The 15,317-nt window shown below is 42.4% G+C and overlaps 1 protein-coding gene across 2 annotated transcripts in view; it reads right to left on the bottom strand.

The window, feature by feature from the left end:
* Positions 1–15,317, bottom strand: part of LOC140714088 (signal-transducing adaptor protein 1-like) — an 85,754-nt gene that overhangs the window by 26,657 nt on the left and 43,780 nt on the right. For both annotated transcript variants that reach the window (XM_073024826.1, XM_073024837.1), the window contains exons 7-8: positions 6,214–6,283; positions 2,976–3,078 (exon numbers count right to left, since the gene is read on the bottom strand). In XM_073024826.1, the coding sequence (XP_072880927.1) occupies positions 2,976–3,078; positions 6,214–6,283 (173 nt within the window). The remainder of the gene's footprint in view (positions 1–2,975; positions 3,079–6,213; positions 6,284–15,317) is intronic.

The following is a 15,317-nucleotide window of genomic DNA, read 5'->3' as shown; positions in this document are numbered from 1 at the left end:
CTGCTGAAGTGTGGTGATGATGGTGCTCTGTAAAGAAGGCTGGTTGCTGAAGGTAGTTGATTAATTTTATAGCATAGAATAGAAAATTATTGGAAAATAGATGGTAGGGGATTTTTAAGTTAAAGCAGAGACGGCAAGTTCCACCATTTAGATGGCATTTCAGACTACGCACGGCATCTGAAAGCAGTCACCCCAGTCTGAGAAGCTGGGCCCTTTTTAGCAGATTGGCCAGTGATTGACAGGAAAGTTCAGAAGGGGGTGCCACCAGGGAGAGTTCCTTGCAGACATTTACCGTATGTAGAGGACAGCCCAACCCCTTCCCATGCATCGATGAGAGGGTCTGTGGGTGCTCCTGAAAGGAGAGTTTCAGTGACCAGAGGATGAGGGGCTGAAGACAAAGGAATGTGATTAAGCTGCAGTCAGCCTGCAGGGAAAGAGCCGACAGGCACACGAAAGGAGCCGCATTTCTAAAGACTTGGAACTCTGCTTAACATTTTGTTAGGGTCCGGTCCGGAACCGCGTTCCAGGTTTTGATCCAGTCCGGGGGCTCCACACTCCGGGTCCTGCAGTTGTCCCTCCCATCACCCGTGATCTAGTTAGGACCCTCCTGGTTCAAGGAGGCACACTTGTAACTCATTGAGCTGCAGGTGGTTATAAGGGGCCTTGGGATTGGGACCAGGGGGTGGTCGTTTTATTCTGTTTCCCCACCGGCTCTGATCTCGTCTCTGCATTCTGTTACCCCGCCCGGGCTCAGACCTATTCTTCATCATGCTTCTCTGCCCATACCAGTACTGCCAGTTTGGTCCGCACCCCCACCTTTCTTCCCATGCGCTGGTCCCGCTTCTCTGCTCAGTTTTGTTTTTCGCGCGGTTGCGCTGTCTGCTGGCCGTTTCCGAATTTCCCATTGTTATGGCTGCTGTGTTGGTCAACCTGGACCTATGCCCGTTCCTATCCCTTGCCTCCGTCGGGCGGTTCTGGCCGATGGGCCGTGGCCCGGCGGGGGTTCTGCCTGTTCCTATCCCTTGCCTCCGTTGGGCGGTTCCGGCCGATGGGCCGTGGCCCAGCGGGGGTTCTGCCCCCTCCTTCTCTTCCGCCCAAACCCTGGGATAGTGCCCCGCACCCGCCTAGGGGTCCGCGTCATGCCCAGGCCTCCGGTGTCTCCGCCTGGGAGACGGCCCTACCCGGGATACATGCGGCCCGCCCTGGGAGGGCTCTCCGCTAGCCTATCGCCACCTAGACCTGTCTGTCTGTCTGCCTGCCTGAACCTCGAGGACCGGTCTACCTGCCTGCCTGAACCTCGGGGACCTGCCTGCCTGCCTGAACTTCGGGGACCTGTCTGCCTGAACCTCGGGGACCTGTCTGCCTGTCTGCCTGAACCCCGGAGACTTGTCTGCCTGTCTGCCTGAACTTCGGGGACCTGTCTGCCTGAACCTCGGGGACCTGTCTGCCTGCCTGAACCTCGGGGATCTGCCTGCCTGCCTGAACCTTGGGGACCTGTCTGCCTGAACCTCGGGGACCTGTCTGCCTGTCTGCCTGAACCCCGGAGACCTGTCTGCCTGTCTGCCTGAACCTCGGGGACCTGTCTGCCTGAACCTCGGGGACCTGTCTGCCTGCCTGAACCCCGGGGACCTGTCTGCCTGCCTGAACTCAAACCCCGGGAGGCCGCTCCGCTCTGCCCGCCTGAACCCCGGGAGGCCGCTCCGCTCTGCCTGCCTGAACGCCGGGAGGCCGCTCCGCTCTGCCCGCCTGAACCCCGGGAGCCCGCTCCGCTCTGCCTGCCTGAACTCTATCTACCTGAACCCCAGCTCTACCCTTAAGTGCCATGGCATCCCCTTCCTGTCCTCCCCTAGTACTTCAGTGTCTGCATCCTGCGTTTGGGTCCATCCAGCCCCCCCTGACACATTTGGTAGGTAGCGAATAGGGAATGCTAGGATAGATATCGAGGCACACAAAATTGGGGGGGAGTTTTGAGACAGGGCGTTTTTGCTGCCCTATTTGTTGGCTTTTCCTGGTACAAATTTAATTTTGTCCAGGAGGGCCAAGAGGAGGGGCTGTTAGAGTGAATTTTTGGGTTTAGGTCTTCACACTTAGCAAATGGCTTCATCCACCAGTCTTCTGTTTGACAAAGTACTGTGGATTGAGTTCATAATATATTCCCTAAAAGCTGTGAACCCAGTTCATTTGTAACAATGCTGTTCCCAAAAGCTGTGAATATGGAATATGCTGTTGGTGCCTGGGGGTAGTTTCAAAGATGGCCTTATCTATACTTTGTAAGTATGGATTGTCCTTCATGTTAAACACATAAAATACCAACTAGCAGTCTCCAGAGATAGAGACAAAGAGATCGAGAAAAGGGGAGGGAGGTATCAGAAATGGACCTGGTAAATTTGAGGGCAGCGTGTAAGTAATAAACATACAACAGGTATGGGATCAAAGAAGGCTCTTGAGGTTTATAGAGGTAACAAAAACAAAATTAGGAGAGCAAAAGGGGCCATAAACTTTTTTTAAAAACACAGTAAGGCAACATATACAAGACAGCATAAATGTAAAATGGGAATGAGAAGTTTTAAAAAGGTATTGAGAAGGCAAGTTATTTTTCACAAAAATTTGGGTGATATCTGGGACCCTCTACCAGAGATGGGGAATCAGATACAGTCAACTATATTAAAAAAATTTTGACAGGAACAAGTAGACAAGATATGTTGTATAGGCAAGTGGTGCTGGACTTGTTCTGATACTGATTAGGAGTGGTACTGCCAGATGAGACATTAGCTGTGGCCCTAGTTATCCCACCAGATGGGTGTAAAAGATCCAGTGAGAGCCTGGCCAGCATTTAAGGCTATAGCATAAAACCAAGTGTTCATTGTCTTTTAAAAGAGTTCCATTCCTTATTTAAATCATACTGTTCTAAATGAGACGCCATGTGAGATATTAAAGATCCCAAACCTATGTGTGGTGTCAACATGCAAACATACCAATTTTGTTGGCATACTGTTTGGAATCAAGGTATGGTTTCAAAACTCCATTGGTCACTTTTATAAAATGGTAAACAACTTCTTGGAGGGTTGAGTATGTGACCTATTGAAAAGAGAAAAAATATCTATTTAGCTGTTTAGCTTTAATTGTACAATTCCTTTTCCCAGATACTTGGTGTAGATTGATTTTTGGATGCTTGTCTAAAGCTGTTATCTTGAGTTCATTCATCTAATTAATGCAGAATAAAACTTTGATTAATTGAATATAAACCGGCTGCTTCCTATTACAGTGAGAGGTTCAATGTGTGTTCCATTGTTCCCAGTAAATGGAAATGAGAGATTTTTTAGGACACATTTTCCTGCCTCTCTCCCAAGATGGATCTCTTGGTTTGAATTTGCATTTTCTCCTTTGATATATCAGTGCTAAAATACCATATTTTCATAGAATCATAGAATGGGATCAGTACAGAAGGTAGACATTTGGCCCATCGAGTCTTAGTCAGCTTTCTAGCAGAGCATCTCCCTGGATACACCACCAGCCTTCTCTAAGTTGCCTTGCAAGTTTTTCTCCACCATATAATTCTCTTATCCACTTTCCAAGGCCACAATGAAGCAACTTCCACCACATCTGAAGGAAGTGCATTCCAGGTCCAACCACATCTATATAAAAACATTCTTTCATCATGTTACAATTTATTCTCTTCCTTTTTCTTTTACACCTGAAACCCTACTGTCAAAGGGAGTAACCTGCAACTTTCCATTGTGTCCAGACCCCTCATCATTTTATTTTCTTCTTTCAAATCGTCCCTCAGCTTTCTTTTCACCAAAGCAAGTTCTGACTTCTCTCATCTGTCATTTCAATTGTAGTTCTCAAATCCGAAACCATTCATTTAAATCTCTTTTTGACCCTCTCTACTGCTTTCATTTCCTTCCTTTAAAGTGTTGACTAGAATACAGAACTTCAGCTAAGGCCAAAACAATGTTTTTCAAAGGATGTTCAAGTGTGTTTATTTTAATGCTAATAGTATTATGGATAATAGTGTGTATGGCTTAGGAAGGTAAAATTAAACACAGGCCTTGAAGACTATGAAGAAACCAAAAAAGAACTCAAGAAGGGAATTAGGAGAGCCAGAAGCAGCCATGAAAAGTATTTGCAAATAAGATTAAAGGGAATCCCAAGGCATTCTATACATACAAGAGCAAGAAGATAACTAGGGGGAAGGTAGGACCACTCAGGAATAAAGAAAAGAACAGGTATTTGGAGGCAGAGAATGTAGCCAAGGTCCTAAATGGGTATTTTTCCCAAGCAGAAGGGCATTGATGAAAGTGAGACAAGTGTGGAACATAATATGTTAGGGCATTTTGAGATAAAGAATGAGATAGTTCTGGGTCTCTTGAAGAAAGTTAAGGTGGATAAACTCCCAGGGACTAAAGGGATATACTCCAGGTTATTGCGAGAGGCAAGAGATGAGATTGATGAGATCTTGCTCAAAATGTGAGTGTCCTTTCCGGCTACAGTCATAATCCTGGAGGTCTGGTAAGTAGCTAATGATGTTCTTTTGTTCAAGAAAGGAAATAGAGATAATCCTGGAAACTATAGACCAATGAGTTGGGAAGGTATTGGAGAGAATTCTTAAGGAAAAGGACTAATGATCATTTGGAAACCCATGAACAGTCAGCATGGCTTTCTGTGGGGCAAGTCACGTTTTACTAACTTGACTCTCAAGACTGTCAAGAAGGCAACAGAGTTGATGGATGAAGATACGTGTAAGGATGTTGTCTACATGGATCTTAGTAAAGTTTTTGATAAGGTCCCTCAGAAATTTATAAGATGACGAGAGGCATACATAGACAGAGTAGACAGCTAATTTTTCTCCCACAGTTCAAAGATGTACCAGTTCATAGGTTAATTGGTCATTGGAAATTGTCCCATTAGGGTTAAAAGAACCATTGGTTGGTTGGTGGCTCGGCTTGAAGGGTCTGAAGGGCCTATTCTGCACTGCATGGAACCTCAGGAAATGGGTGTGGTCTTAATCTTCTGTATTTATCATGGCAAAGTTCATGAACAAGGCTCTTGAACAAAAGAAGATAACTACACATTTTATTTCTGATGTTCTCACAACTGATGCTCATTTTTACCTTGTTATTTCATACTATTGTTATTTATTGCTATTTATTTATATTTTCATTTGCACAGTTTGTTGTTCAATGATCCTGTTTACAGTTACTATTCTATAGGTTTGCTAGCTGTGCCCTCAGGAAAAGAATCTCAGGGTTGCATGTGGTGGCATATATGTACTCTGATAATAAATTCTACTTTGAACTTTATTGGAACTTTGAAAGCTGGGGTATTCAGGATGTCCAGTGACATAATGGAGGATTGGAGGGTAACAAATGTGCCTTTATTTAAGAAGGGCTGTAAGGAAAAGCCAGAGAACTACAGACCAACAAGCCTAACTTCAATGGTGGGACAGTTACTGGAAGGGATACTGAGACAGGATCTACCTGCATTTGAAAATCAGCATGTATTTGGGCATAGGAAGTTTGGTCTCACAAATTTGATTGAGTTTTTTGAAGAGATAATGAAGACAATTGATGTACATGTTGCTCAATTTGTTAATTCTTTTGGTAGAAGGTAGATCTGTAAACTACAGAAACAGACACGACAGCTGATGATATTGAGCTGGACTAATTGAACTTGTAATTAAACACCTAACTAAACTAATCTTTTCTGCCAACATGCTCATATGCCTATCTAAGAACCTAAAATGTTCTAGCACATTTGCATTGACTACCATCCCAGGCACCACCACTCTCTGTGTAAAAAAACATACTCTACATATCTTCTCTGAAACTAATAACCACATTAATTCTTAAGGGGACCTATTCACTGCCTTAATATACTTTTAGAATCTCTTAGGATTCTCCTTTACTTCATTTGCCAGAAATATATTATGTACTTTTATTGCCCTCCTGATTTTCCTCTTGAGACCTCCTATACTATATGATCCCAGCTGCCTATACCAGACTTCTGGTATGCCCAATTCAAGTGTGACACTTGCTGGAAAATGTTCAGTTGAACTTGCAAACTAAAAATGGTTATTACTGACTTTCACTCTAAGAAATGTCAAGTATATATGATAAGGGTTAAAATGTCAACACTCACAATTTCTACAACATTAATAAAATAAGCAGGAGATCTTGAGCAATAATAGATACAGAGGGAAAAGAAACTCACTGGAATTTCCAGCTCAATGACAAATCCACGGTCCTCATTCGTCACTTTGTAATGTTTTATGATACGTTTACTGGAAGATAAATGCTAAAATAAGTAATATCAACCATTCAAGTCACCCAATGTCAGTATGTGAAAGATGGAGAGGACATTAAGATTCCTATTAAATCTTCCCCCCTTACCTTAAACCTATGCCCTCTAATTTTTGGTTCTCCAACCCTGGGAAAAGGACTGAATGCAGTCGCCCAAACTGCGCCCCTAATGATCTTTTACACTTCTATAAGATCACTTCCTCATCTCCCACGCTCCAAGAAAGAATGTCCAACCTGTCTCTGTAACTCAGTTCCTCATCTCCCACACTCCAAGGACAGTCCAACCTGTCTCTATACTTCAGTTCTGCAACTTCTTGCAACGTATTTCTAAATCCTTTCTGTTCTCTTACTATTTTAATAACATGTTTACTGCAGGAGTGACCAAAACTGATACAAATGTGGCCTCAGAAGCATTTTGTACAACTACAACTTGACCAACATTGAGAGCTTTTATTTTCAATGTTATGACTGAAAAATTATTCTCCATCCTGTCTCCTTGTGACTCTACTTTCAGCAAACTATGTACTTGAACCCTAAGGTCACTCTGTTCTACAAATGCTCAAACGTTCTACAATGCTCAAAGATCTTTCACTGTGAAAGATCTACCGGGATATGACTTTGCAAAATGCAACACCTCACATTTAACTGAAATAACCTTTATTTGCCACTCCTTTGTCCAGTTACTCAGGTAATCGAGCCCACTGTAATTGTTGATAACCTTCTTCATTGTCCACTATACTACTTACTTCAGTGTTATTTTCAACCTTACTAACCATACTGTGTACGTTCTTACACAGCCAATAATATTGATCACCCCTGCATCAATTCCTGAGGCACACCACTAGTAACAGACCTCCAGTCCAAGAAAGAAACCTTCCACAATCACCCCTGCTCCCAACCATCAAGCCAATTAACAACCCCTTCTGAATTCCATGTAATCTAACTTTCCAGAGCAGCCTATAATGTGGAACATTATCAACAACCTTCCATATAGATAACATCTACTGCCATAGCACCACATTATCAGAAAACCTCAATTTCATAAGACATGAACACCTGCCTTAATCAACACCTGCCTTCCCAGATGCATGGATATCTTACTCCAGAATCTGAGTTCCTCCAGTGTATTGCTCTGGATTTCCAGCATCTGCAGAATCTCATGTCTTTATGACTGCATGTATATCTTATCTCTCAGAATCTTCTTCAGTAACTTACTTATCATAGACAACAGACTTACTAATCTGTAGTTCCCAGATTTCTCTTTGCAACCCATAGAGTCATAGAAAACTACAGCATAAAACAGGCCCTTCAACCCATCTAATCTGTGCTGAACCATTTAAACTGCATAGTTCCATTGACATGCACCTGGGCCATAGCCCTCTATACCCCTTCCATCCATATACCTATCCAAATATCTCTTAAATGTTGAAATCAAAATTGCACCCACATTTGCACTGACAGTGCATTCCACACTCTTACCACCCTCTGAATGAAGAAATTTCCCCTCATGTTTCCCTTAAACCCCTTAAAATTTTCACCTTTCACACTTACCCATGACCTCTGGTTGTAGTCTTGTCCAACCTCAGTGGAAAAAGTTGTATTTACCCTGTCTATATCTCTCATAATTTTGTATACCTTTATCAATCTTCTACATTCTAGGGTATAAAGTTCTAACCTATTCAATCTTTCCTTACAGCTCAGGTCGTCCAGTCCTTGTAAATTTTCTCTGTACTCTTTCAACCTTACTTATATTTTTCCTGTAGGTAGGTGACCAAAACAGTACACAATACTGTAAAGGAGTTTAACACAGACATGAGTGAAATGGCAACCCTTTCTTATAACTCAGGCCCTCCACTCTAGCAAAATCCTCAAACATCTTCTCTGCACCCTTTCCAGTTTAACCATGTCTTTCTTCTAAAAGGTGGCCAAAACTGTATATAGTACTCCAAATGCAGCCTCACATCAATGGCATACAACTGCAAGTCAATATATCATTTCCTGCACTCAACCCCCTGACTGATGAAGGCCAGTGTGCAAAATGATTTTTTCATTGCATCTACCTGGAACATTGAATGAACTACCAACTTGTACTCCTACATCGTCCTGTTGAATTACACTCTCTGATGCTCTACGGTATGAGTTTCACGCTGGTTTCACTTTTCAAAATGCATCACCCCACGCTGATTTGAAATCTACTTGCCACACCAGACATCCCACTTCTCCCGGAAGTTCCGGGAGTCTCTCACAAAGTGATAGTGACTCTCTGACACCCGCAAATGATATACAATATCCCAGAAATTGATTTTTGGGAGAGTGAGAGAGGGAGAGGGAGAGGTGAGTTTAACAGGCGTCATTCATTCATTAGCATTTAAACTAGCTGGCTAGCTGCTAAGGAGCCACTCTATTGCAGACATCCCACCTCTCCCGGGAGTCTCCTGCAGATTGATGGTGCTACCTCCCTGAAATGAGTTTTTGCAGGGTGGGATGTCTGACACACACAAAATTCATGAGGAAATCCACAGGTGATTAAAGATCTAGAAGAAGGGACCAAGTGTAGTGTATCTAAGTTTGCTAATGACACTAAATGGAGTGGAAAAGCAAATTGTGCAGAGAGTCTGCAAAGAGATATATATAGGTTAAATGAATGGGCAAGGGTCTGGCAGGTGGTGTACAATGTTGGTAAATGCGAGGTCACCCATTTTGGAAGATCAGATTATTATTTAAATGGTTAAAAATTGCAGCATTCTGCTGTGCAGAGAGACTTGGGAGTGCTTGTGCATGAATTACAAAAGGTTGATTTGCAGGTGCAGCAGTCTATCAAGAAGGTAGATAGAATGTTGGCCTTCATTGCTAGAGGGATTGAACTTATGATCAGGGAAGTTATGGTGCAACTGTACAGGATACTGATGAGGCTGCACCTGGAGTACTGTGTGCAGTTCTGGTTTCCTTACTTGAAGAAGGATATACTGGCTTTGGAGGTGGTACAGAGGAGATTCATTAGGTTGATTCCAGAGTTGAGGGGGTTAGACTATGAGGAAAGATTGAGTTGCTTGGGACTGTACCCACTGGCATTCAGAAGAATGAGAGGAGATCTTATAGAAACATATAAAATTATGAAAGGGGTAGATAAGTAGAGGCATGAAAATTGTTTCCACTGGTGGGTGAGACTAGAACTAGGGGACATAGCTTCAAGATTCGGGGGAGTAGATTTAGGACAGAGAAAAGGAGGAACTGTTTTTTTCCCAGAGGGTGGTGAATCTTGGAATTCTGTGCCCAATGAAGCAGTGGAGACTACCTCAATAAATATATTTAAGACAAGGTTGGATAGATTTTTGCATAGTAGGGGAAATAAGGATTATGGGGAAAAGGCAGGTAGATGGAGCTGAGTTTACATAAAGATCAGCCATGATCTTATTGAATGGCGGAGCAGGCTCAATGGGTCAGATGGCCTACTCCTGCTCCTATTTTTTATGTTCTTATGTCATGCAGCACCTTTGAAGGGTCTTGATGAAACGCTGACTGCATATTCCTCTCCATAGATGCTGAAATACCTGCCAAGTTCCTCCTGCGTTTTATGTGTGTAACTCTAGACTTCCAGCATCAACAAAATCTCTTGTGCTTCTCATTTGCCATTCCAATGGGCCAAAAGGCCTATTCCAATCCTATGGACACTATGATCCTATAAATGTTCCGATGACCTTTATTATAAGAGAGTTTGGGTATAGAAATAAGACCATAAGATATGGGAGCAGAATTAGGTCATTTGGCCAATAGAGTCTGCTCCACCATATTATCATGACTGATTATTTTTCCTCTCAGCCCCAATCTCCAGCCTTCTCCCTGTATCCCTTCACGCCCTGATCAATAAAAAATCTATTATCCTCTGCTTTAAATATACATAAATACTTGGCCTCCATAGCTGCCTGTGGCAACTAATTCTACAGATTCACCACTCTCTGGCTGAAGAAATTCCTCCCCATTTCCTTCTAAAAAATACACCCCTCTACTCTGAGTGTGTCCTCTGGTCTTAGACACTCCCATCATAGGAAACATCCTCTCTGCATTCACTCTATCAAGGCCTTTCACTATTCAATAGGTTTCAATTAAGTCACCACTTATTCTTCTGAATTCCAGTGAATACAGGCCCAGAGCCATCAAACGCTCTTCACATGACAAGCCAATTAATCTTGGAATCATTTTCGTGAACCTTCTTTGAAGCCACTCCAGTTTCTGTCTATCCTTTCTAAGACAAGGGGTGCAAAATTGCTGACAATGCTCCAAGTGAGGCCTCAACACTACTTTATCAAGTCTCAACATTACATCTTTGCTTTTTATATTCTAGTTCTCTTGAAATGATTGCTAACATCGCATTTACCTTCTTTACCACAGATCCAACCTGCAAATTAACCTTTAGGGAATCCTGCACAAGGAATCCAAATCCCTTTGTGCCTCAGAATTTTGTATTTTCTCTGCATTTATAAAATAGTCTACCCTTTCATTTCTTCTACCAAAGGGCAAGACCGTACACTTCCGAACACTGTATTCCATCTTCAACTTCTTTGCATATTCTCCTACTGTTTAAGTCCTTCTGTAGTCTCTCTATTTCCTCAGAACTGCCTGCCTCTCCACGTACTTCGTATCATCTGCAAATTTTACAACAAAGCCATCAATTCCATCATCCAAATCATTAACATATAATGTAAAAATCATCAGACCCCTGTGGCATACTACAAATCACCAGCAGCCAACCAGAAAAGGCTCCCTTTATTCCCACTCTTTGACTCCTGCCAATCAGCCACTGCTTTATCCATGCTAGAATCTTCCCTGTAATACCATGGGCTCATAGCTTGTTAGTAGCCTCATGTGTAGCATCTTATCAAAGGCCTTCTGAAAATCCAAGTACACAACATCAACCAATTCTCCTTTGTCTATCCTGCTTGTTATTTCTTCAAAGAGTTCCAACAGATTAGTCAGGCAAGAATTTCCCTTGAGGAAACTATGCTGATTATTATTTATTTTATCATGTACTTCCAAGTTTCCCAAAACCACATCTCTAACAATCAACTCCAATATCTTCCCAACCACTGAGATCAAACAAGCTGGTCTATAATCTCTTTTTGTCTGCCTCACTCCTTTCTTGAAGAGTGGAGTCATATTTGCAATTTTCCAGTCTTCCAGAACCATTCCAGAATCTACTGATTATTGAAAGATCATTACTAATACCTCCACAATCCCTACAACTACCTCTTTCAGAACCCTGGGGTGTACACCATCTGGTCCAGTTGACTTTATTTACCTTCAGACCTTTCAGCTTCCCAAGAACCATCTCTCTAATAATGATAACTTTACATATTCATGACCCCTGACAGCTGGAATTTCCAACATACTGCTAGTATCTTCCACATGTGAAGACCGGCTAAAATGGTTATTCAGTCATCCACCATTCCCTTGTTTCCCATTACAACCTCTTCAGCATAGCTTTCCAGCAATCCAAAATCTACTCTCGCCTCTCTTTTACACTTCATGTATCTTGAAAAAACTTTTAGTATCCTCTTTAATATTATTGGCTAGCATACTTTTGTATTCCATCTTCACCTTAATCAAGTTTTAGTTGCCTCTGTTGGTATTTAAAAGCTTCCCAATCCTCTAACTTTTCACTATGTTTTGCTCTATTATATGCCCTCTCTTCAGCTTTTCTGTAGGCTTTAGCTTTACCTTGTCAGCCAGGGTTGTGTAATCCTGATTTTAGAAAGCTTCTTCTTCTTTGGGATGTATATATTATGTGCCTTTCAATTGCTTCCAGAAATTCCAGCCATTACTGCTTTGCAGTCATGCCTGCCAGTGTTCTTTTCCAATCAATTCTGGCCAACTCCCCAAGGTTGGGGAGTGTTATGGATTGTGTGGAGGGCTGTCAGAGCTTACAGCGAACTTGATAGGATGCAAAACTGGGCTGAGAAGTGGCAGGTGGAGTTCAACCCAGATAAGTGTGAGATGGTTCGTTTTGGTAGGTCAAATATGATGGCAGAATATAGTATTAGTGGTAAGACTCTTGGCAATGTGAGGGATCAGAGGGATCTTGGGGTCCAAGTTGATAGGGCACTCAAAACTGCTGCACAGGTTGACTGTGTGGTTAAGAAGGCATATGGTGCATTGGCCTTCATCAACCGAGTTTAAGAGGTAATGTTACAGCTGTATAGTACCCTGGTCAGACCCCACTTGGAGTACTGTGCTCAGTTCTGGTTGCCTCACTACAGGAGGGATGTGGAAACAACAGAAAGGGTGCAGAGGAGATTTACAAGGATGTTGCCTGGATTGGGGAGCATGCCTTATGAGAATAGGTTGAGTGAACTTGGCCTTTTCTCCTTGGAGTGACGGAGGATGAGAGAGGATGAAACCTAATAGAGGTGTATAAGATGATGAGAGGCATTGATCGTGTGGATAATCAGAGGCTTCTTCCCAGGGCTGAAATGGCTAACATGAGAGGGCACAGTTTTAAGGTGCTTGGAAGCAGGTACAGAGAAGATGTCAGGGATAAGATGAGAGAGAGAGATGAGTGTGTGGAATGGGCTGCTGGTGACAGTGGTGGAGACAGGTGTAATAGGGTCATTTAAGAGACTCTTGAATAGGTACATGGAGCTTGGAAAAATAGAGGGCTACAGGTAACCCTAGGTAAATTCTAAAGTAAGGACATGTACAGCACAGCATTATGGGCTGAAGGGCCTGCATTGTGCTGTAGTTTTCTATGTTTTTATGTTTCAAGTTTCATGTTTCAAACACAATCCTGCTGCTGCCTATAATAATTTGACTGAGAAGTTTGCTTTTGTCTAATTTTACCAGCTGGAGGTTCCCAGTACTTTGTCACTACTGCCTGGGCAGGTGCTACACCTGAAAGAAGTGACCCTAGGTAATTTCTAAAGTAAGTATATGTTCACCTTGTGGGCCGAAGAGCCTCTATTGTACTATAGGTTTTCTATGCTTCTATGTTTCTAACTCCTCTCTCGTATAACCATAACCATATAACCACATAACAATTCCAGCACGGAAACAGGCCATCTCGGCCCTTCTAGTCCGTGCCGAACACTTACTCTCACCTAGTCCCACTGACCCACACTCAGCCCATAACCCTCCATTCCTTTCCCATCCATATACCTATCCAATTTTACTTTAAATGACAATACCAAATCTGCCTCTACCACTTCTACTGGAAGCTTGTTCCACACAGCTACCACTCTCTGAGTAGCTGCCCTCGTGTTACCCTTAAACTTTTTCCCCCTAACTCTCAACTCATGTCCTCTTGTTTGAATCTCCCCTACACTCAATGGAAAAAGCCTTTCCACGTCAACTCTATCTATCCCCCTCATAATTTTAAATACCTCTATCAAGTCCCCCCTCAACCTTCTATGCTGCAAAGAATAAAAACCTAACTTGTTCAATCTTTCCCTGTAACTTAGGTGCTGAAACCCAGGTAACATTTTAGTAAATCTTCTCTGTACTCTCTCTATTTTGTTAACATCTTTCCTATAATTCGATGACCAGAACTATGCACAATACTCCAAATTCGGCCTTATCAATGCCTTGTACAATTTTAACATTACATCCCAACTCCTATACTCAATGCTCTGATTTATAAAGGCCAGCATACCAAAAGCTTTCTTCACCACCCTATCCACATGAGATTCCACCTTCAGGGAACTATGCACCATTAGTCCTAGATCACTCTGTTCTACTGCATTCTTCAATGCCCTACCATTTACCATGTCTGTCCTATTTTGATTATTCCTACCAAAATGTAGCACCTCACACTTATCAGCATTAAACTCCATCTGCCATCATTCAGCCCACTCTTCTTACTTGCCTAAATCTCTCTGCAAACATGCCTCTGTAATTTCCTTTACTCCGCTGAAACATCTGACTTTAGGTTCTCCTGCTTACATTTCAGGATGAATTCAGTCATATTATGATCACTAAGGGTTCTTTTACCTTAAGCTCTCTAATCAATTCCAGATCATAGAACTACACCCAATCAGAATAGCTGATCCCTAGTGAGCACCACCATGTGCTGCTCTAAAAAGCCATCTTGTAAGGACTCTAGAAATTCTCCCTCTTGGAATCCCACACTGAACTGATTTTCCCAATCTATCTGAATATTGAAATCCCTCATGACTACTGTAACATTGCCCTTTTGGCATGCATTTTCTATCTGCCATTGTAACTTGTAGACCACATCCTGGTTACTGTTTGTGAGTCTGTACATGATTCCATTCAGGGTCTTTTTACCCTTGCCATTCCTTATCTCTATTCACAATCAGCTCAAACCTTTTGACCCTATGTCATCCATTTCTAATGATTTAATTTCATTTTCTACCACCAGAGCCACAACACCCCCCTGCCTTCCTACTTACTGTAAGTCTATGCACCAAGAAACCAGCTCAAATTTCCATATTTTAATCAAACATTTTGAGCTTTGTGCATAAGTATGCTACTTCCAATGTGTTATACTAATATTAACTCTATGGGTTGAGTTAAGAAATGGCAAATGTAAAAGGACCCTAATGGCAGCTGTGTACAGGCCTTTAAACAGCAGCTGGGATGTGGATTACAATTTACAGCAGGAGATGGAAAAGGCATGTCAGAAAGACGACATCATGTTAATCGTTGGGGATTTTAACATGAAAGTGAATTGGGAAAACAGCTTGTTGTTGAGCCCACTAGGGGATTGGCTGTGCTGGACTGAGTGTTGTGCAATGATCTGGAGGTGATAAGAGAGCTTAAGGTTAAGGAAACCTTAGGGAATAGTGATCACAATATGTTCAAGTTCACATTGAAATTTGAAAGGGAAAAAAATTAAATCCAATGTGTCGATATTTCAGTGGGTTAAAGGAAATTACAATGGCATGAGAGGGGGTACTGGCTGAAGTTGACTGGAAAGGGACACTAACAGGAAGGACAGCAGAGCAGCAATGGCTGGAGTTTCTGCGAAAAATGAGGGAAGTGCAAGACAGATACATTCCAAAT

This window comes from Hemitrygon akajei, chromosome 2 (genome assembly GCF_048418815.1).
Source record: "Hemitrygon akajei chromosome 2, sHemAka1.3, whole genome shotgun sequence".
NCBI lineage: Eukaryota > Metazoa > Chordata > Chondrichthyes > Myliobatiformes > Dasyatidae > Hemitrygon > Hemitrygon akajei.
Note: the sequence above shows the minus strand (reverse complement) of the source record. Positions and strands in the feature narration are given on the sequence as shown.